Consider the following 23,838-nt stretch of genomic DNA (forward strand, 5'->3'; position numbering starts at 1 on the left):
TATACATGGAGGAAGGGAACTAGCTCAGAAGTCACTTACTGCAAGACTCCTCAGGAGTGGGTTATATTTTGAAAAATCAGTAGGAATTAATTAAAATTTGAGGGAGAAAGGAATTCTAGACAGGCATTATTAGCATGACCAAAGACACATGAGGAATGAAACAAACCTGGGTGGTGGAGTTGGAATACAAGTAGTTTGTTATTATGTAAGTATAAAGAGTGAGGCACAGTGGTGAGAGATGAGACTGGAGAAATAAATAGGGAGCAGATCATGAAAGTTTTATAAGGCTAACTTAGGAGTTTGGTCTTTATCCTGTTAGTGATAGGAAACTAATTGAGGGTTTTAAGCAGGAAAGATTTGAGTGTAAGATAAATCACTGAGGTGTCAATCTGGATGACAGATTTAAAGATGGGAAGCCTGAAGGGAGGGAGACAAATGAGAACTAATCTATCAATTTTCCGAGGATAGCTGCCATGTCTTATTTGCCTCTGTATCCCCAGTGCCTGGCACATAGGAGCCTAACAAATGTTTGTCAAAAGAATGAATGAAGGCATCACTGCAATAGTTCAGGTGACAGATAATGGGGACATAGGCAGCAGGGGAAAAAAAGAAGACAGGTATGAGAAATATGAGCTGAGGTAAAATTAGCCAAACTTGGTGATCATCTGGATGTGAAAGATGAGGGCGAGGAAAGAGTAAAGAATGACTCCCAGGTTTTTGCCTTGGGGGACTGAGAAGACAGGTGCCCCCATTCTGCTATCGAATGAATGAGGAAGAACAGATGTAGGGAAAACAATGAGTTGCATTTTGGATATGTCAAGCAAGAGGTACTCAGGGATGTGTGAGTGGGTATATTCAGCAAGTGCTTACAGAGTATCCAACATTAAAACTAACGAGGAGATGTTAAGGCTAAAGATAGAGACTGAGTAGTCAGCAGCATAAAGGAAGTAGTTAGAACTACGAAAATGAAAGAGAGATCTGGGATTTTTACCATGATATATATGTACATGGACTGTATAGGCTAGAATTAAAAACTGACTCCAGCTACTAAATCTTTGTGTAACTTTTTTTTTATTTTTTATTTTGTGTGTGTGTGTGTGTGTGTGTGTGTGAGGAAGATGAGCCCTGAACTAACATCTGATACCAATCCTCCTCTTTTTTGCTGAAGAAGATTGGCCCTGAGCTAATGTCTGTGCCCATCTTCCTCTATTTTATATGGGACGCCACCACAGCATGGCTTGACAAGCAGTGCGTCAGTGCATGCCCAGGATCTGAACCCGTGAACCCTGGGCCGCTGCAGCGGAGCACGCACACTTAACCGCTTGCGCCACCAGGCCGGCCCCCATAACTTTTTTTAATAATCTAATCACTATAAAGATTCTTTGGCACACAGATGTCTTTATTTTATTTTATTTTATTTTATTATTTTTTTTTTTAAAGATTTTATTTATTTTATTTTTCCCCCCAAAGCCCCAGTGGATAGTTGTGTGTCGTAGCTGCACATCCTTCTAGTCGCTGTACATGGGACTCGGCCTCAGGATGAACGGAGAAGTGGTGCCCCGATGCGCACCCGGGATCCGAACCCGGGCCACCAGCATCGCAGTGCGCGCACTTAACCACCAAGCCACAGGGCCGGCCCGATGTCTTTATTTTAAATTTAGTGAGTGACAGAAGACTACTTCTTCAAATTCATATTATGAACAACACTCATTCAAGATAGTGTTCAATAGTGCAAATCAGATATCTGATAAGGAACTTATATCCAAAATATGTAAAGAGCTCTTACAATTCAATAATAAAAAGACAACTACCTCAATCTAGAAAGGGCCAAAGGACTTGAACAGACATTTATCAAAAAAAAAAAAAAAAAAATACAAAAGACATACAAAAACTATTTTGATGTGGATGCAGAGAAACTGGAACTCTCATACATCGCTAGTCAAAACGTAAAATGGTACAGAAACTTTGGAAAACAGTTTGGAAGTTCCCTAAAATGTTAAACATAGAGTTACCATATGACCCAGCAATTCTACTCCTAGGTTTATACCCAAGAGAACTGAAAACATACGTCCACACAAAAACTTGTACATGAGGGGCCGGCCCTGTGGCTTGGTGGTTAAGTGCGCGCGCTGCGATGCTGGTGGCCCGGGTTCGGATCCCGGGTGCGCATCGAGGCACCACTTCTCCGTTCATCCTGAGGCCGAGTCCCACATACAGCAACTAGAAGGATGTGCAGCTACGACACACAACTATCCACTGGGGCTTTGGGGGGAAAAATAAAATAAATAAAATCTTTAAAAAAAAAAAAAAAAAAAAACTTGTACATGAATTTCATAGCAGCATTATTAATAATAGCCAAAATGTTGAAACATCCCAAATGTCTATCAACTCATGAATGAATAAATAAAATGATTTGGTACATTCATATAATGGAATACTAATCAGCCATAAAAAGGAATGAAGTACTGATACATTGATACATGCTGTAAGATGGATGAACTTTGAAAACATTATGCTAAGCGAAAGAAGCTAGACACAAAAGACCACATGATTCCATTTATATGAGATGTCTAGAAAAGGTAAATCCATAGAGACATAAGGCAGATTAATGGTGCCAGGGGCTGAAGAGGAGGAGGAATAGGGAATGACTACTAATGGAAACATGTTTTCTTTTTGGGGTGATGAAAATGTTCTGAAATTAACAATGGTGATGGTTGTACAACTCCGTGAATATATTAAAAACCAGTCAATTATACACTTTAAAAGGGTGAATTGGGCCGGCCCCGTGGCTTAGCGGTTGAGTGCGCGCGCTCTGATGCTGGCGGCCCGGGTTCGGATCCCGGGAGCGCCCCGAGGCACCGCTTCTCCGTCCAACGCGAGGCCGAGTCCCACGTACAGCAACTAGAAGGATGTGAACCTGTGACGTACAACTGTCTACTGGGGCTTTGGGGGGAAAAACTGAATAAATAAAATCTTTAAAAGGGTGAATTGTAGGGGCCGGCCCCGTGGCTTAGCAGTTAAGTGCGCGCGCTCCGCTACTGGCGGCCCAGGTTCGGATCCCAGGCACACACCGAAGCACCGCTTCTCCGGCCATGCTGAGGCCGCGTCCCATGTACAGCAACTAGAAGGATGTGCAACGATGACATACAACTATCTACTGGGGCTTTGGGGGACAAAAATAAATAAATAAAAAGATTTATTTATTTAAAAAAAAGAGTGAATTATATAATATGTAAATTATGTATCAATAAAGCTGTTATTTTAAAAAAGTGTCAAACAGTAGAAATAAAAATTCTGATAAAGTCATTGTGTTAAAACAGAAAGCTTAAAGTTTAGAACTAAAGTTACCCTTGTATATTAATTTGTTATATTTAAGTTTGTAAATGTTTTTAAGAATGTATGATCATATGATATAAATCATAAAATAAACTGCTCAGTCTTCATCCTGCAGGGAAAGGACGCCTCAATTCAAATTTGAATTTCAAATTCTCCTTTATTCAGACAAACCAAAGCTGTAAAATAAAAATATGCAAATTCAAGGCCAAATTCAATCATCTACAACTATCTGAGTCCAAATCTTCTAGTACATCTAACTATATGCAGATGGTATCCATGAACAGCTGTCAGAAGCAGCCATCCATAGGAACATCAGCAGCTTATGCCTCACCTTCATGCACAGCTCGGCCTTGTCAAAGCCCATCAGCATGTTGATAATGTCAAACCCCGACGTAGACTTATTCTTTTGATGGACTCCTCGTATGAGTGCACACAAGGTCTGCAGAGATGAGAGAAAAAATTCTTTCTAGAGAGAAAGACTCAAAATACAAAGGGCATCAGATCTGTAGCCTCACATTGCAACCTCAAACCTCCTCCTTATACTGCTGACATTCAATTGTTCTATTATGCTGAGCTCCAAAACACAGTCTGAGTCTTAATATGTGCAAAATCCAGAAATTAAAAGAGGAACAGCAACTGAAACTGTTGTAATCCCCTTTTTTTGTTAATTTTTGGCCATTCTCTTTTTAAAAATTGCACTGCAGACAAAGACTGGAAGGTGATATTCAAAAATGAAAAATAGTTCTTGAGTTTTAGTCACGGGATTAGTGGAACTTTCCTTTATTTAAAATTAATTTTAGTATTTGCATTACAGTTTACATTTTAGTAATTATTTTTTAATAACTACAAAAGTTATTTAAGTCCCTATATGATAACAATCAATTGCTTCAAATCTTAAATTCATTACAATCCCATCCACTACTTACCAGCTGTGTGAGCCTGGACAAATTAGCTAACTTTTCAGTGCCTCAGTTTTCTCATCTATAAAATGGGAATGATAATAACAACACCCTTCTCATAGACATGTTATAAGGACTATGAATTAAGATCGTAAAGCACTTACAATAGCCCCTGGAACTTTGTTAAAGCTCCAAAGTTCCAGTACCTGGAACCTTGTTAAAGCTCAATAAGTATCAGCTATTACAATAATGTAGTATATTTTTATGGGTCACCAAGTAGGTTAATGTCAATTTATTTCCCCTGAACTAAGAACAGTTTATAATTCATGCCCCCACAGTGAGCCACTACAATTACAGCAAGTACAATTTCCAAATTTCATTTCAACTTTCAATGAGCCCCTAGAACTGTGATATGCAAAATGCAGAAATTTACTGGATAAATGTGGCCCTTTTTTCTGGGGCATCAGCTTAAGAGGTAATTTCTACATTCTACGGATGAGAAAACTGGGGCTCACAAAGTGATTTGCCCAACTAGTAAGTTAGAAACTTAAACCTAATCTACCAAAAGTTCCAATAAAATCCTTTATGCTGCTATGAACTACGAACTCTTCATATTCTAAGTTTGTCAATCACTGCCCTAGGTACTCAGCCCAATCTAGGCTACATTGGAGCTACTAGACTATAAACTTGAGAAACTTTGCCCATCATTCATTCAACAAAAATTTACTTCTAGAGTGCTGATTATTTGCCAAGCACTGTTCTACACACTAGGAACAAAGTACTGAATGAAACTATCAAAGTCTTTGCCCTCAAGAAGCCTATACCATAGTCTAACGTACCAGCTCAATGCTTGGCACGTAACAATCATTCAAGAAATAATTGTTCAATGAATCTTCCTCATGATCATGTCACTTAGCATTAAGAACAATGATTCTTAATGTTTTTAGAGTTACAGACCCTTTTCAGAATGTGATGAAAGCCCTCTCTCCAGAAAAAATATACATATGTACAAAAAATATTATATATAACGTCAGGGAGTCGAGGACCCTCTGAAACCTCAGATTAAGAACTCCTGATCTAGGGGCCAGCCCGGTGACGCAAGCAGCTAAGTGCACGCACTCCGCTGCAGCGGCCCAGGGTTTGCCGGTTCGGATCCTGGGCGTGCACCAACGCACCGCTTGTCGAGCCATGTTGTGGCGGTGTCCCATATAAAGTGGAAGAAGACGGGCATGGATGTTAGCCCAGGGCCAGTCTTCCTCGGCAAAAAAAAGAGGAGGATTGGCAGATGTTAGCTCAGGGCCAATCTTCCTCACCAAAAAAAAAAAAAAAAAAGAACTCCTGATCTAGAGAGAAAATACTGTATTAAGAATCTCTCCTAGGGCCGGCCCCGTGGCTTGATGGTTAAGTGCTCGCACTCCGCTGCTGGCGGCCCGGGTTCGGATTCCGGGCACGCACCAACGTGCCACTTCTCCGGCCATGCTGAGGCCACGTCCCACATACAGCAACTGGAAGGATGTGCAGCTATGACATACAACTATCTACTGGGGCTTTGGGGGGGAAAATAAATAAACAAAATCTTTAAAAAAAAAAAAAAAAAGAATCTCTCCTAGATTTTGCTGTAGATTAAGCATCCTTGCCTCAGTTTCCCCTCTATATCTTCCTTTCCTCAAGCAATAACAAGAACTCGGTCAAACAATCTGCCTTGGCCATGGATCAAATTACACAAATGAATAAGATTACTATTATAAGCGTCAATTTGTTTAACCAGGAAGACGGTTAAACAAACATGGCATAGATGTTTGATTACTTACAGAAATAAAAAAAAAATCTCATACCTAAGGGCAATTCTAGGTTTCTCAGGTCTCAACAGATGCGTTACAATTCCTTTTTCCTATTAAACAAGACTTCCCCAGTCTCCCAGCTGTGTACCTGCAATGCATTGACAACTCGAATTGGATGCTCCTCTCCCAGAGCCTGGATGCAGTGTTGAAATAAGCAATTAATATTGTCCTTGATCTTCATTAACTCCTCACCATCAAGAGACTCCAGCTTGCCTTCTAGGTACTCTAAATTCACCTACCAAGGAAACAATAAGGGCCTGAGTGCATTTTTAGTGTTGCACCTAGAACACATGAAAAGGCCATCTCAGGTTACCAGGAAATCGATAAATGTCACCAAATCTTACCTTCATGAGGAAGAGCTCCTCCCAGAATCGAGGACTGCACTTACTGGGGTCCTCTGTCTGAAACCAGAAGACAAGCAAGTTCAATATCCCCAGCTAACACGAACGCATTAAGAATACATTTGAGATGGGCCGGCCCTGTGGCTTGGTGGTTAAGTGCGCGCGCTGCGATGCTGGTGGCCCGGGTTCGGATCCCGGGTGCGCATCGAGGCACCACTTCTCCGTTCATCCTGAGGCCAAGTCCCACATACAGCAACTAGAAGAATGTGCAGCTACAACACACAACTATCCACTGGGGCTTTGGGGGGAAAAATAAATAAAATCTTTAAAAAAAAAAAAAAAAAAAAAAAAGAATACATTTGAGGGGTAGGCTAGGTAGTAGAGCGATTAAGCTCCTGCACTCTGCTTCGGCAGCCTGGGGTTCACAGGTTCGGATCCTGGGCACGGACCTGTGCATCACTTAGGCTGTGCTGTGACAGGCGTCCCACATTAAATGGAGGAAGACTGGCACAGATGTTAACTCAGGGCCAATCTTCCTCAGCAATAAGAGGAGGATTGGCAACAGATGTTAGCTCAGAGGTAATCTTCCTCACAAAAAAAAAAAAAAAGAATACATTTGAAAGGGTCACTACACATAATCAACCTTACCTTTTAAAATTAACTTTGAAAATGCTTGGTCATTCTAAACTGCTCTAATGGGGAATAATAGCTTTTTGGGGTTTTTTCCCAAACGGAAGACATTATGCATGGATATATATTCCCTTGCATCAAAAGTTAAATAGTGGCTCAAAGAATCTCCCTCAAATCTTTCTCTTCTAGCAAGAAGTGAACTTAACCATCTGAATAAGTTAGTCATATTATATGTCCCCATTGCATTTGTATGGGGCTCAGCGTTCAAAGCCCATTCACATGCATGAAATACAATGGCCCAGTGAGCCACGTATGGTAGATATTATCATTATCCTTCTTTTAGGAAAGAGGGTCCACAAAATTAAGTGACTTACACAAGTGCAAGAACCAGAACCCAGATCATCTAAGGAATACTGCCATGGTTTTTACAACATGCTGTGTTGACTGCTTCTACGTGTCCTCCCGTATGCATTTAGTCCTCTGTACAGAGCTTTTAATATGCTATTTCCTTAATTCAAATTGGTCCCAAAGGTTAGCAAAATTATAGTGCTAAAATCCAAAATTTTGGGCCAGCCCCGTGGCTTAGCGGTTAAGTGCGCATGCTCTGCTACTGGCAGCCCGGGGTTCGGATCCTAGGCACGCACCAACGCACCGCCTCTCCGGCCGTGCTGAGGCCACGTCCCACATACAGCAACTAGAAGGATGTGCAACTATGACATACAACTATCCACTGGGGCCTTGGGGAGAAAAAAAAAAAGGAGGAGGATTAGCAATAGATGTTAGCTCAGAGCCGGTCTTCCTCAGCAAACAGAGGAGGATTAGCATGGATGTTAGCTCAGGGCTGATCTTCCTCACAAAAAAATTAATTAATTAATTAATTTAATTAAATCCAAAATTTCTTAGCAATAATTTTCAAACAGAAATTCTATGAAGTCAGAGGCTTCTGGTCAATGAGTGAAATAAGAAAAAGAGAACCCTTGGGCCAGCCCCGTGGCTTGGCGGGTGGGTGCACGCACTCCACTACTGGCAGCCCGTGTTCGGATCCCGGGCACGCACCGACGCACCGCTTGTCCGGCCATGCTGAGGCCGCGTCCCACATACAGCAACTAGAAGGATGTGCAACTATGACATACAACTATCTACTGGGGCTTTGGGGGAAAAAAAAAAGGAGGAGGATTGGCAAGAGATGTTAGCTCAGAGCCGGTCTTCCTCAGCAAAAAAAGAGGAGGATTAGCATGGATGTTAGCTCAGGGCTGATCTTCCTCACAAAAAAAAAAACAAAAGAAAAAGAGAAACCCCACTTTACAGGAAAGCTAATGACATAACATCAGTAGGTCAAATGCCTGCTATCACCTTACCTTAAGTCGACCTTTTAAAATTATTACCAAGAACTAATGTCTTCATTAGTTAAGAATTCCTGATCTAATAAGAAAATATTATACTAGGAATCTCTTCTGGATTTTTAATTAAGGATGACATAGAGAAGCAACATTTTTGGCCTTCTTGTAAGGTCCTCATTTAATGAATTCTTTCTATCCCTTACTCTCAATTCCTGCTCCCTAGGAGGGGTCACACTTTGACCTTTATACTTCTGTAACGTCATTTTGCTATTTATGGAGCTGACACTTCCCATCCTCAAAGGTCACTCAAGCAGGATTCATATGTATATCAAGCTTATTTAACATAGAGAGCCCTAATAGCATGCTAGTACCTACTCATTTTCTCTGTATAACCACCTGTACTGACCTGGGCAATTCTGTACTAATTTTCTGCATGTCAAAATCTGTCTCTAAGGCTCGCCAAGAGTGAGATGGTTTACTTGATCAAATTATTTGCCCTGGGCCATGTGGCAAAGTTGAACAAGTAAGGGCTCTGGAGTCAGACACTAGGGTTCAAATCATGGCTCCATCACCTTCTAGCTGTGACCCCCAATTTTCTCATCTATACCATGCGTCTTTTACATGGCACATGGCCCTCTTGCAGCATTCTTATCAGAATTAGAGCTAACATATTTAGTGATGCATTTATAAAAATGCCAAGCACATAGTAGAAACTCATTATACGGCAACTCTTTTTATAGGTATTATTCTGTTTTATATGTACTACTTATGACCAGGATTTCAGAAGGCAAGTACCCCTGCAGGGTATCTAATTCCTCTAACTTTCCCTGATAGGGTATATTTTACAACACAGGCTTGGACCAGGGTCAATCAACAGTTATGAAGACCCAAAGAAATCTCCAATTCAATTGCAAATAATTCCTCAGTTATCTCATATAGTTGGAGAATGAGATAGTCTAACTACACAATTGTTCTGTCCACTAACAACTTGAGATGGAATATAACAGTGCATCTCTTAAAAATATCTGAATCATAGTATTCCAGGGCCAAAAGAACTTCAAGGGGTATCTAGGATAGAAGGGTCCTTAAGTCAGATCATAAGGAAGACAAGCCTTTCTTAAAGATATTCAGAAAAGAAGCTTCCCCAGCCTTCCTCCCTCCTTCCAGTTGTTTTACCCAGCTCACGGCAACAATCTATAAGAACAACGTAGTAACAATCTATATTAATTAATACACGATCATAATTTCTACCATGAGAACTCACTCTCACCCCTCGCTCTCTCTCTTTCTCCCTCTGAAGAACTAACTGGAAGGTAGCAGGCAGAGGTCAGGTTATTTCTCATTTTGAAACAAGAAACTAAGGAATCAAGCTGTGCAGAATGTCAGGGCTCCAGGCCTTACCATGAAGATTTCATCATACATCAGCACCACTTTTTCCTTTAGTGGTTTTTTGGAGGCTGAAGATTTCCGGAGCAAACCCCCTCTTTTCTCTACTTGTGCCATGGTTAGAGAATCTGTGAAAAGAAAGCCACAGTCAGTACTAGAAATGCTCTCCAAGATGCTAGAGAATCTCTTGAAATACCTTGCAATGGGAAATTTTTTAGGAAGAAGAAATGATAAACAACCATGCTATAGATCTTGTGCACCAGTCCACACCCCCTCCCCAACCAGGTAATTTCAAGGTTTAAATCATTACTTGGCCTACAGCACAACACATTTTATATCCTTAAAACATGCCAGCGGACAAGGCTTAAAGCAGATCCAAACCAAGCAGGAAAGTGTAACTAGCTCCATCTATAATAAGTCTGGCCATATATTTGAGGCTGAAGGAAGGAAGGCTGCAAAGCACACATTGCCCACAGACTGATGGTGAAGTTAAATTTCAAGTATTGATCGAGTGTAGGACCATTAAGGCAGGAAGTGTGCTGCAGATTAATGTGCTCCATTGATTTCCCCAAAGTAAGTAGGTCCTCATCACTGCAAAGTACTTGGCCTTCACTGCCTCATAAATCACACTGCACTTGACTGTCTTCAGAAATTTCTCTGGAAAGAGACCTAAGGCAGAAAATAGCAGTTAAAAGGCCAAAAATTAAACTTGATTTCAAAGTAACCAAATATAACAATGCTCCTTTCAAATTAAATTATATATATTTGTAATACAATTGCAGATCAAACTTTAATGTATTTTTCAATTCTATATAAAAGCAGTTCCATGAATCAATTCTATATAAAAGTAGTTCCATTCATTTCCATGAATCGTGCCCAAATTTTCTCATCTTGCCTCAAGGAATTCTCAATTTTTTTCAAGTGAGAACTTGAAATCTACTATGAATTTACACATATTCCCTCACTTCCAAGATTCTTTCTATTATTAACAAAATTCCTGTCTCTCTCTTAAATACTAGGCTCTAGCTGTGAAACTTAATCTTACCCAACGGCAAGTATGCGGGTAGTGAGGAGCCTGATTTTCACTTCCAGACAAATCCAAAGCAGCAGAACAAAATTAATTTTGTTCAATGACTTTTGGAAAATATGCACTATCTTTCAAATCAAAATCAAAATTTTGTTTAAGGAAGAGATGCATCCAATAGCAAAAAAGATTATATCTCAGACAATGTCTTTCTCTAATACATATAGCCAAAAAAGGAGATTCACCTTTGAGCAGAAAAAGCACAAAGCACAGAAAATTTCCCTAACTAGATATTAACCATCTTTAGCAAAGGGACTACATTTCACACTTTTTCTATAAGCCCTTGACTCATGGTAAATGCTCAGTGTATGCTCATCACTGAGTGATTCTGAAATACGGGGAGAAAAACCTGAAAAGTCCTAGGTCTGACCTAAAATTTTAGTAACACCTACCTTTATCAAGGCCTCACTAAGCCCTCAAATTCCATTATGGTCCAGAGAAAACTGAAGGAAAAAATAAAAACAACAACAACAAAAGAGAAGATTCTTTTGTGCAATTTATACTATATTGATCATGGCTTTCCCGTAAAGCATGAAATACAGCCTCCGTCCAAAACATGCCTGTGTCTTTTAAATAGGTTGTCAAGAGGAAGATGTCCTTATCGGGGGAAAATAAATTGGAAATCAAGAGGATCCTATTAAAATAAATCAAAAGCAATGCAATTCTAAGCTTAGTAGATATAGATCTTTTGTGTACTCAGCAAACCAGTTGATTAGCAAGAATAGTGGGAACCACGAACTCCTGGATGTGAAGCACATGTTTGCAAACATCCCCCTCTGAGAATTTATAATTGGGTTACAGCTAATCAATGTTCACTCCAAATCTAATCAATTCACTTTCTCTATTTAAGAATCAATACTTTCTAATAAGCAAAAGGGAATAGGAGCAAAGAGAAAAATAATTTCAATCCAAAGTACCAAACTTCCTAAGAAACTAAATTCTTTTCATCCCTCTCCTTCCATTTGGAGCAGGAGGAATTTCAACTAAGGGCTTCAATACATCATCACAGGCAACTGGAATTTACCACCCAAGCTGTCTGAAATGTGACTGGAAACTGACAACATGAAGTCTCCTCCTCCTGCCAGTATTTCTATCCATGGAACACAGCAAAGAAGGGTGTTTCTCGAGTGGTGGACTGGGAGAAGTGTGGAACTCACAAAAGTTTGTTTGGGGTCTCAGAAATTAAGCCTGTGCTCCTAAATTTGAAAGTAAAATATCTGACTGGTAGAGCAGTAAACTGCAGCACATCAGTAATGTGAGTGTAATCTGTTTACATCCTCCCAGTGTTTTTTCCTCTTTCGCAACCCTCTCCTGTTGTAGAGAGAACCAGTACTAGCTGAGGAGCAGCAAGGCATAACAGAACAAACAACCAGCAGACCTGAGACTAGAACACAGGTCTCCCAACAAACTAGATGACACTGAGTAAGTCATTGTGCTTCTCAGTTTCCTTACAAGTGAAACAAGGGAACTGGACTAGACATATCATCTGATGATTCTCTCAGCATCACTGAAATACCATGAACACATAAGGAAATATTGTAAAACACTAGTTTAGGGTTACAAAGAGGAAACTCCAGACCTGATCCTCTGGGAACTCACAATCTATTGGCATAGACAGATACATAATAACCCATAGCACAACACAAATCACAAGAAATAAATAGAGTAAAAGTACAAACAAAACACTATGGGACCACGAGGAAAGGGAAAAAGCATTCTACGACCATGCTATGACCTCTATGAATCCAGGCTTTTAAACCTTTCTGGCAAAGAAGCAAATACAGCAAAGCCACGGTAATCCCACAGAAATGTGATCTTAGATTTTAATACAGTTTCTCACAAAAAAGACATAATAGGCAAAGTATAAAAAAGAATCAGGCAACTTTTCAATATTATTTCATCTACCATCAAACTTAGGAATGGCTTCAAATCCCCCCAACTCAATGGTAAATCAATGAAGTCTTTTATTCTTAAACCTCAAGGACTGCTGGTCCCATGACCTACAGCACAACTTCTCTCTGCAAGATCCAAGTCATACAACTTTTTAAGAACTGTATCATAAAGCAATCCAGCCACACGCTTCTTAAATGCACATCACTTCACATCCCTATAGGATGAAATAGCCAAATAGCAAGATTTTAAAACCTAAGGCCGGAGCCAGCCCCGTGGCTTAGCGGTTAAGTGTGCGCACTCCGCTACTGGCGGCCCGGGTTCGGATCCCAGGCACGCACCAACGCACCGCTTGCTGGGCCATGCTGAGGCGACGTCCCACGTACAGCAACTAGAAGTATGTGCAACTATGACATACAACTATCTACTGGGACTTTGGGGAGAAAAAGGGAAAAAAAGGAGGAGGATTGGCAATAGATGTTAGCTCAGAGCCAGTCTTCCTTAGCAAAAAGAGGAGGATTGGCATGGATGTTAGCTCAGGGCTGATCCTCCTCACAAAAAAAAATACAAATAAAATAAATAAATAAAACCTAAGGCCAAACTCTTCCAATGTCTAACATGCATGGAATGCTTGTTACACTTAGCTAGTTATTCATTTGTTTTATTGTCTGCTTGAGCACAATACATGCCAACTCTAGTATCAGAAAATTAATTTAATAGAAATTCACTCTAATTTTCAGAGAGTTACCACAGTTGACCTATCAAAAGTCTTGAGTTTTAGTCCCAATCCTTATACACTCATTTATAACCTTAAGTTGCCTTTCATTCCCTGGGCTTCAATTTGCTAATGTGTAAAAAGGAGCCATGACAAGGATGTGCAGAAAAGGGAACGCTGTGCAGTACTGCTGAGAATGTAAATTGGTACAGCCACTATGGAAAACAGTATGGAGGTTCCTCAAAATATTAAAAATAGAACTACTATATGCTCTAGCAAACCCACTTCTGCGTATATATCTGAAGAAAAAGAAATCACTAACGAGAAGAGATATCTGCACCCCCATGTTCACCGCAGCATTATTCACAACAGCCAAGACATGGAAACAACCTAAGTGTCCGTCGATGGATCAACAGATAAAGAAAATGGGATATAGGGCCAGCCCCGCAGCTTAGCAGTTAAGTGCATGCGCTCCGCTACTGGCGGCCTGGGTTCGGATCCCGGGCGCGCACTGACGCACTGCTTCTCCAGCCATGCTGAGGCCACGTCCTACATAGAGCAACTAGAAGGATGTGCAACTATGATATACAACTACCTACTGGGGCTTTGGGGGGAAAAAAAGCAGGATTGGCAATAGATGTTAGCTGAGAGCCGGTCTTCCTCAGCAAAAAGAGGAGGATTAGCATGGATGTTAGCTCAGGGCTGATCTTCCTCACAAAAAAAAAAATAAAGAGAAAAAAGAAAATGTGATATATATACAATGGAACATTATTCAGCCATAAAAAAGAAGGAAATCCTGCCATCTGCAACAACATGGATGAATCCTGAGGGCATTATGCTAAGTGAAATAAGTCAGACAGAGAAAGACAAAATACTGTATGATCTTACTTATATATGGAATCTAAAAAAGCCAAACTCATAGAAACAAAGAGTAGATTGGTGGTTGCCAGGGGCTGGGGAGTGGGGGAAATGGAGAGATATTGGTAAAAAGGTACAAACTTCCAGCTATAAGATGAATAAGTTCTGGGAATCTAATGTAAAGCATGGTGATAACACTAGTTAAGAATATTGTACTGGGCTGGCCCGGTGGCGCAAGCGGTTGGGTGCGCGCGTTCCGCTGCGGCGGCCCGGGGTTCGCTGGTTCGGATCCCGGGCGCGCACCGACGCACTGCTTTGGCAAGCCATGCTGTGGTGGCGTCCCATATAAAGTGGAGGAGGATGGGCACGGATGTTAGCCCAGGGCCGTCTTCCTCGGCAAAAAAAGAGGAGGATTGGCGGATGTTAGCACAGGGCTGATCTCCTCACAAAAAAAAAATAATAAGAAGAATATTGTACTGTATACTTGAAAGTTGCTACAAGAATAGATCTTAAATATTCTCAGCACAAAAAAAAAGGTAACTATCTGAGGTGACAGATGTGTTAACTAACCTTATCGTGGTAATCAATTCACAATACATATGTATATCAAATCATCCCATTGTACACCTTAAAGTTACACAATGATATATATCAATTGTATCTCAATAAAGCTGGAAAAAAAACCACACAGAACAGCTCTCCTTAGGCTTCCAAATTTAACGGTCTGGGGTTCTAGGTTCACACTTACAATGGACTGTTAGTAAGTATCACTCTCTCTTCACTGTTGAAGGAGGCTCCAAAACACTACTGTAGGTAGACGCTGAAGTAAACACCCTAAAACATTTCAACCAGTATATAAGAAAAGAAAACGGTGAGGGGACAGAAAAGAAAAAAAGGGGAAAGAACAAAAATAAATACAAATAAATGTGCCCATCATCTAGAAAGAAAAAAACATACACATAGAGCAGGCATTCATTCATTCATTCAACAAATATTTATTGAGCACCTTTTAGATGCCAAGCACCAGGGATAAAACAGTGAACAAGATGACAAGATCCCTGCTCTCACAGAGTTTTCATTCTAATAGCAGGGAGAAAGACAACAAACAAGTTAAGTTGAAATAGTGATAAGTACCTTGATGACAAATTATCTAGTGGGACTATATTAATTGGGAGATTAAAGTAGGCTTCTGTGAGAAGTGATACAAGGGCTGAGATCAGAATAACTGGAAGGAAACAGCCATGTGAAAATCCTGGGAAAGTGTTCCAGATAGAGGGAATGGCAAATGCAAAGCCTCCAAGATTTGAACACTTGGCATATTCAACAAACAGAAATGCGAGAGTGCCTACACTAAAGTATAAACATTCCCTTTTTGAAATGTTTTTGTAAAGTTTATCAAAGTGGGTGTTTTCTGTTTCTGAGAGTTTTTTTGTGTGTGTGTGAGGAAGATCAGCCCTGAGCTAACATCCATGCCAATCTTCCTCTTTTTGCTGAGGAAGACCGGCCCTGAGCTAATATCTGTCGCCAATCCTCCTCCTTTTTTCCCTTTTTCTCCCCAAAGCCCCAGCAGATAGCTGTATGTCATACCTGCACATCCTTCTAGTTGTTGTATGTGGGACGCCGCCTCAGCATGGCCGACAAGCGGTGCGTCGGAGGGCGTCCGGATCCAAACCCAAGCCGCCAGTAGGCGAGCGTGCACACTTAACCGCCAAGCCACGGGGCCGGCCCCTGAGAGTTTTTTTTATACATGAAGAGAATTCAAATGTCCATCAGCAGAATGGGAAAATTATAACATATTCATACAATAGAATGCTACACAGAAACTTAAAAGAACAAATTATTGAAACAATATTGAAAAATTTCACCGAGGTTGAATGAAAAACATTCAAAAGAAAAGACTATAAACTAATGATTCCATTTATATGAAGTTCACAAAAGGCAAAACTATGGGGGGACTGGCCCCATGGCCTAGTGGTTAAGTTTGGTGTGCTCCACATCAGCGGCCTGCGTTGGTGGGTTCAGATCCTGGGTGCACACCTACATCACTTGTTCGCCATGCTGTGGCAGGGACCCATATATATATATATGAAAATTTAACAGCACCCAAGCAGAACACCAGAAAAGAGTCTGGTGGAGTCCCCAACTTGCATACTCAGGACACCAATCTAAAATAACAACCAAAGGGCCGGCCCCGTGGCTTAGCGGTTAAGTGCGCGTGCTCCGATGCTGGTGGCCCGGGTTCGGATCCCGGGCGTGCACCGACGTACCACTTGTCCAGCCATGCTGAGGCCGCGTCCCACATGCAGCAACTAGAGGGATGTGCAGCTATGACATACAACTATCTACTGGGGCTTTGGGGGAAAAATAAATCAATAAAATTATAAAAAAATAAAATAAAATAACAACCAAAGAGTAACACTTATTTAGCACTTACTATGTACCAAGCACTGTTCTAATCACTTTATATACATTAATTCATTGTATCCTCACAACAAACCTATGATCCAGGAACTTTACAATAAGAAAACTAAAACACGAGATAGCTAAAAAAAAAAACTTGCGGGGCTGGACCCGTGGCATAGCGGTTTAGTTCGGCATGCTGCACTTTGGCAGCCCGGGTTCACAGGTTCAGATCCCGGGCGCGGACCTACACCCTTCATCAGCCATGCTGTGGGGGTGACCCACATACAACATAAAGGCAGACTGGCACAAATGTTAGCTCAGGACAAATCTTCCTCAACAACAACAACAAAAAACTTGGGGAGTGATATCAGCATCACGGCAAGTGAGCACTCCCCTCAGGCTCTCCCCACTAAGATACAAGAAAAAGGACACTCATATACCAACAGAGGACATTCACACAACACAAAAGACGTCTGAGAGACCAACACAGCCTTACATCTGAAGGTGGAGGTGCTGGAACCCCCAGAGGAAGTGGAAGGAGGTAAGGAGAACTCCTCTCCATCCCCAATGGCAGTGACCCCAGGACCAGGACCATGTGGCTATCAGAGGAGGGAGGGAAAGGCAGCCCTCCACGGGAAAACCGTCACTCTTCAAGTTCCCTCACAACCCGTGGGAAACTCCCACATGGAGGGGACTGAACAGTTGCAGGGGTGTCTTCATCAAGCTACTACCCCCGGAAAGCAGATAACAAGAGAAGAGCGAGAAGCCCCGGGATCAGGCAGGTGGAAGAAAGTGCCCCTCCTCCTGCCTGGCGCTTCAGCTCTACCAGTTGGCCAGAGCGCCCACGGATGACGGATGGCTCAGAATACACAGCTCTTGACCCCCACCCAGTGGCAGCAGGTAGAAGCTATGACCAGATATTATCATTATGAGGAAAAGCAAACTGACGCCATCAAACAATACGCAAAAACATATTAAATCTCCAGACCAGAAGGAAAATGACAAGCACCTAGAAATCAATCCTGAAGGCACAGAAATTTATAATTTAAATGAGAGAGAATTCAAAATAGCTATCACAAAAAAACTCAATGAGTTACAAGAAAATACAGATAGACAGTTCAATGAAATCAGGAACTTCTTCATAAAAGAGATTGAAACTATAAAGAAAAACCAATCAGAAATATTGGGGATGAAAAACACAATGGAGGAGACAAAGAAAAATCTGGAATCTTTAAAGAATAGAGCTGACAATATGGAGGAAAGAATTAGCAATATAGAGGATAGGAATGCAGAAATGCTCCAGATTGAGGAGGGAGAGAACTAAAACTAAAAATAAGTGAAAAAATTCTCGGAGAAATATCCAACTCAATTAGGAAATGCAACATAAGGATTATACATATTCCAGAGGGAGAAGAGGGGGAAAAAGGAGCAGAGAGCTTGTTCAAAGAAATAATAGCTGAGAACTTCCCAAACCTGGGGAAGGAGCTGGAAATACAAGCGAATGAAGTCAACAGATCTCCTAAGTATATCAACATAAAAAGACCCTCTGCAAGGCATATAGTAGTAAAGCCAGCAAAAGGCAATGATAAAGAAAAAATATTAAGGGCAGCAAGACAAAAAAAAAAAACTACAAAGGAATTCCTATCAGGCTCTCAGCAGATTTCTCAGCAGAAACCTTACAGGCTAGGAGAGACTGGAATGATATATTCAAAATTCTGAAAGACAAAAACTTTCAGCCAAGAATACTCTATCCAGCAAAAATATCCCTCAGATATGATGGAGAAATAATAACTTTCCCAGATAAACAAAAGCTAAGGGAGTTGATTGCCACAAGACCCCCACTACAAGAAATGCTCAAGATGGCCCTCAAGCCTGAAAATAAAAAGAGAAAGGGGATACAAGGCCTTGAGCAAGGAGAAAAGTAGGGAGATAAAATCAGAAAAACTGCAGCTCTCTATCAGAATAGGTTAGCAAACATTTAAATAGAATATCAAAGATAAACGGAAAGAAAACACCAAAAATAAATATAACCTCATCACTTTAACCACAAACTCACAACACAAGATGGAATAAGTTGTGAGTATAATAACTTAGAAGGGGAAGAGGAAATGGATGGAATCGACAAGGGCTAAGGAAACAGGAGGCCACAGGAAAAGGGACTATATCATCTACAAGATTTTTTTATACAAACCTCATCATTACCACTACACAAATAATCAGAACAGAGACACATATGACAAATAAAGAGAAAACTAAGAAAACCATCATACAGAACTACCAAACTAAATTGGTAGTCCGAAACACACGGGACGAGGCATATAGTAGTAAAGCCCGCAAAAGTCAATGACAAAGGGACGAGAAACAAAGGAAATGCAGAACTGGAAAATGAGTGATAAAATACCAACATTAAGCCCTCAAATATCAATAATGACTCTAAATGTAAATGGATTGAGTTCTCCAATCAAAAGACACAGACTGGGGGGATGGATTCAAAAAAAAGACCCATACACAAAAGTTAACTCAAAATGGATCAAAGACCTGAAGGTGAGACCTGAAACTATAAAATTCCTGGAAGAAAATATAGGCAGTAAACTATTCGTCATCGGCCATAAAGGGATCTTTTCGAATTCCATGTCTACTCAGACAAGGGAAACCAAAGAAAAAATAAACAAATGGGACTTCATCAGATTAAAGAGTTTCTACAAGGCAAACGAAACCAGGATCAAAATGAATAGGCAACCCACGAGCTGGGAAAAAATATTTCCAAATCATATAGCCGGCAAGGGATTAATCTCCATAATGTATAAAGAATTCACACAACTGAAGGGAAAAAAACAAAGAATCTGATTAAAAAATGGGCAGAGGAAATGAATAGACACTTCTCCAAAGAAAATATACGGACGGCCAATAGGCACATGAAAAGATGTTCAACATCACTAATTATCAGAGAAACGCAAATCAAAACCACACTAAGATATCACCTTACACCCGTTAGAATGGCTATAATCACCAAGACAAAAAAAAAAACAAATGCTAAAGAGGCTGTGGAGAAACGGCAACCCTCATTCACTGCTGATGGGAACGCAAACTGGTGCAGCCTCTATGGAAAACAGTACGGAGATTCCTCTAAAAATTAAATATAGAAATACCTTATGATCAGCCATCCCACTGCTGGGTATTTACCCAACAAACCTGAAATCAACAATCCAAAGAGGCTTATGCACCCTTATGTTCATTGCAGCATTATTCACGATAGCCAAGACATGGAAGCAACCCAAGTGTCCCTCGACTGATGATTGGATAAAGAAGAAAGATATGGTATATATATACAATGGAATACTATTCAGCCATAAAAAAAGACAAAATCTTCCCACTTGCAACAACATGGATGGACCTGAAGCGTATTATGTTAAGCAAAATAAGCCAGACAGAGAAAGACAAACACCATATGATTTCACTCATATGTGGAAGATAAACTAACATACGGACAGAGAAAACAGTTTGGTGGTTACTAGGGGAAGAGAGTTGGGAGGTGGGCACAAGGGGTGAAGAGATGCCTTTATATGGTGACTGACAAACAATAATGTACAACTATTATGACATTAAAAAAAAAAAAAACTTGCCAGTGTTAAGTGTGAGTAGGGACTCAAACCCAGACAACTGATGTTACAGTCCCTGCTCTTAACGACTATTCTATACGGTCTTTCAACAGGCAGAGGAATGAGCAGAAGTAGAGTAACCTACACATAAACAAAGCTGGGGATCTGCAGAGAAACTGTGAAGAGGATCCAGGTGAGTGAGGAGGAGGAGTATACACTCACCAACCTTAACGAACAAACTTTGGAATGTCCAGATACCTTGAGTTGCACCACTCTAGTTTGCCAGTGGGTAGAAGTGCTATGATAGAAAGCAAAAGATAACTATCTGATGCACGCTTATGTATATAAATATCGATAACGGTAAAGTGGAAAAGAGAGAGAGACAAGTGAATGGAATGGTAGAAAACTTGAAAGGAAAAACCGGAGAAGAATCCGAGTGTCTAGTCAAGTCATATGTATCCAATATGGTAAGTGGAAAAAAAAAATGCTGAAATACACTGATACCCACTACAGGATTTAATTGATACTATTTTAATTGAGCTTAGTCAAAGCTCTGAGGATAAGTCTCCCCCGAAACTTGAAAATGAATGGCAAGATACAGTAAAACAAGACAGAAAGATGAAACGAAGCGCAAGTCAAGTATAAGTCTGTACAGCCTTCACCTTAGGAGTGAATATGCTTTACCACTGAAGAGCTGTGATCATCTGTTTCAGAATCTCCTGGGGTGCCTCCTGAAAATGTAGATTCCTATGCCCCCTTCCCCACTACTGAAACAGACTTTTCAAGATAAGGACCAGGGGTCTACATTTTTAATAATCACCCAAGGTCAGAGGTTTTCAACTATGGCAATTTTGCCTCCCAGGGGACACCAATGCCTGGAGACATTTTTGGCTGTCACAACTGGGAGGGGAGATACTACTGGCATTTACTGGGATGCCACTAAACATCCTACAATGCACATGGAAGTCCTCACAACAAAGAACTATCCAGCCTAATATGTCAATAGCGCCAAGGCTGATAAACCCTGCCCCAAGTAATTCTGATGCTCACTAAAGTTTGAGAAGTACTCATCAAGGCCTTAAATAAGGCTTTGAAAGGAAAGGAGCATCTGGACAGGAGATGATTTTGAAAGGATGAATAAAACTTCTGCTATCTCTAAAAAAGGCACTGGAGCAACCCCCACCTACCTCCATCTCATTTTCCCCATTTTTTTTTTCTTTTTTTTTTGGTGAGGAAGATCAGCCCTGAGCTAACATCCGATGCCAATCCTCCTCTTCTTGCCGAGGAAGACTGACCCTGGGCTAATATCCATGCCCACCTTCCTCTACTTTATATGGGACACCGCCACAGCATGGCTTGACAAGCAGCGCGTCAGTGCGCGCCGGGCCTCAGAACCTGCGAACCCCCAGCGAAGCAGAGCGCGTGCACTTAAGCGCTATGCCACTGGGCCGGCCCCTCATTTTCCCCATGTTAACTCATCAACGGATCCCCTTCCCTTAGGATCTTAATCCCAGTTTGCCCACCTGTGAAAGATCAGTACAAGACACACTGACTATACTAATGCACAATGCTTCGTGAAGGAGATGAAAATCCTACCTGCCCAGGAGTTGGCTGATTCAAATATCACCATTGTCTGACCATGAGCCATTTATCCAATACACAAGAAGAGGCAATATGTTTATAAAGCCAGAAACAGTCTCCTGCCCTGACTCTCCTAAAAGTTCCCTACTTCCTCTAGATGTAAAGGTTTTGGGGTGATTTTTAATCTTTAGGCAGAAGTTATCTGCTCTTGCTAAGTTCTTCTGCAAGGCATACCACACTCCCTGGAGGTAAACACTAGCACTATAAGCATTTAAGAGAATGTAGGGTATTTCTACCTCCAAACCCTAACCCTGTATTTCTCAAACTAGTTCCTAACATGCCTCTTCCTTTCTGAAGGTCACAAGGATATAGTTCATTTGCTGGATTCTCATCCGACTGTTCCACGTGGTTCCTTGCCATAGCTTCTCTCATAGCATGGAACACAGGTTCCCCCAATTCCACCCTACAGACTGGCTATAAAACAAGCATATAACTCCTTTCCATTTTAATGGATTTTTAGTGCTAGTCACTCCAAGTCTTTTATATCTCCAAAATGAAAACAGAGGCCTGCATTCTTGAAGCCACTTCTCTGAATTCCCTGCATGGAGAGCTCCAGGACGGGCTACCATCCCCTTACTCTATCACTTTTCTTTTTTTAATTCCTGGGGATGGAATTCATCACTCATTCTTCCAAATCCTAAACAAATAATAACAAATAATAAACAACACTACTGAGTACTCACTATATACTTAGCGCTGTTCTAAGTGCTTTAAATATACTGTATTTAATCCTTACAACAACCAGATGAAGTAGGCACTATTACCATAATTTTACAATGAGGATTTTACTTTGCCAAAAGTAACACAGCTAGTAAGTAGTAAAGCCACTAAATCTTCCCCTCTGGTAGCCCTTCTATCAGAATATGCTGTTAGTGCAAAAAATCAGGTGTTGACTAGCAAAACATTCAAAATCCAGATTCAGTTAAAGTTCTATGGAAACTCCAAAGTGATATCCATAATATGAACATTCCCACTTTATCCAAGAAAAGTCAGTCAACTCAGGACATCATCTGACAAGCATCATTCTTATTTTCTAGATACTAGGACAAAACCAGCCTGACTCAGCAAGCACATGAGCCACTATGGGGCAGCGTCCATATCTTGTGTGTGCTCTGGACAGTGCTCACCTCAGAATGGTTGTTTAGCCTACACTTAAAAGAAGAAGTCATTCAGGGACTTTCCCCAGACTAACCAGCAAGTGGCAAAACCAGGAATTTCCCGGCTCTCTACTCTAGGCATCAGCCATTGTCTATCAGGACTAGAGGTGAACCAGTTTCACAGAAGAGAATTCAATCTGCTCCCCTCAGAATCTCCCGAGTCTGCCTACTTTCACAAACTAATAATACAAATGAAGATGTTTAAATAAACATGACTACCTCAGGTTCTCTTTCAAATTATTTTACACAAGAAGGAAAGCACTTGCACCTTCAGAAGGAGGAACCAACTCCAAACTGATAGGATTTCAGGAAACTGACTGAAAATCACATCTTTCTGACATCTCCCAGAATGAGAATTCATCGTAAGATCCTCTTTTCAATAAGCAGGAGCCTCTTGTAAATTAATACTGTCTATCTCCTGCTCAAGCCCTGAATTTCCTCAAGCAGCACATCACTCATATCTTCTTCATTTCCTTTCCTTTTGAACCATACAAGCCTCCTGAATACCAAGTAAGTATAAAATGAAAATTATAAGACAGACTCCCATAATCTTCTTAAAGAAAGTCCAAAAGGTAACTGCAACCTTGCAAAGTAAACTGATTTCCTGCTAGCTTAATAACTCACATTTATCGAGACCTTATAATAACACAGGCATAGTATAAGACAAAAAGGCGACCCAAAATTACTAAATTATGGTCTCTGCCTTGAGAAACTCAAT

The 23,838-nt window shown here is 40.8% G+C and overlaps 1 protein-coding gene across 8 annotated transcripts in view; it reads right to left on the bottom strand.

Annotated features, from left to right (window-relative positions):
- The window catches only part of ARMH3 (armadillo like helical domain containing 3), a 190,645-nt gene that overhangs the window by 164,517 nt on the left and 2,290 nt on the right, over positions 1-23,838 (bottom strand). For all 8 annotated transcript variants that reach the window (XM_087432488.1, XM_087432490.1, XM_087432489.1 and 5 more), the window contains exons 2-5: positions 9,789-9,901; positions 6,421-6,477; positions 6,165-6,311; positions 3,668-3,775 (exon numbers count right to left, since the gene is read on the bottom strand). In XM_087432488.1, the coding sequence (XP_087288614.1) occupies positions 3,668-3,775; positions 6,165-6,311; positions 6,421-6,477; positions 9,789-9,890 (414 nt within the window). In that variant the 5' untranslated portion in view covers positions 9,891-9,901. The remainder of the gene's footprint in view (positions 1-3,667; positions 3,776-6,164; positions 6,312-6,420; positions 6,478-9,788; positions 9,902-23,838) is intronic.

The sequence above is a fragment of the Ceratotherium simum genome, chromosome 6 (assembly GCF_057802395.1).
Source record: "Ceratotherium simum simum isolate JZ-2026a chromosome 6, ASM5780239v1, whole genome shotgun sequence".
Lineage (NCBI taxonomy): Eukaryota > Metazoa > Chordata > Mammalia > Perissodactyla > Rhinocerotidae > Ceratotherium > Ceratotherium simum.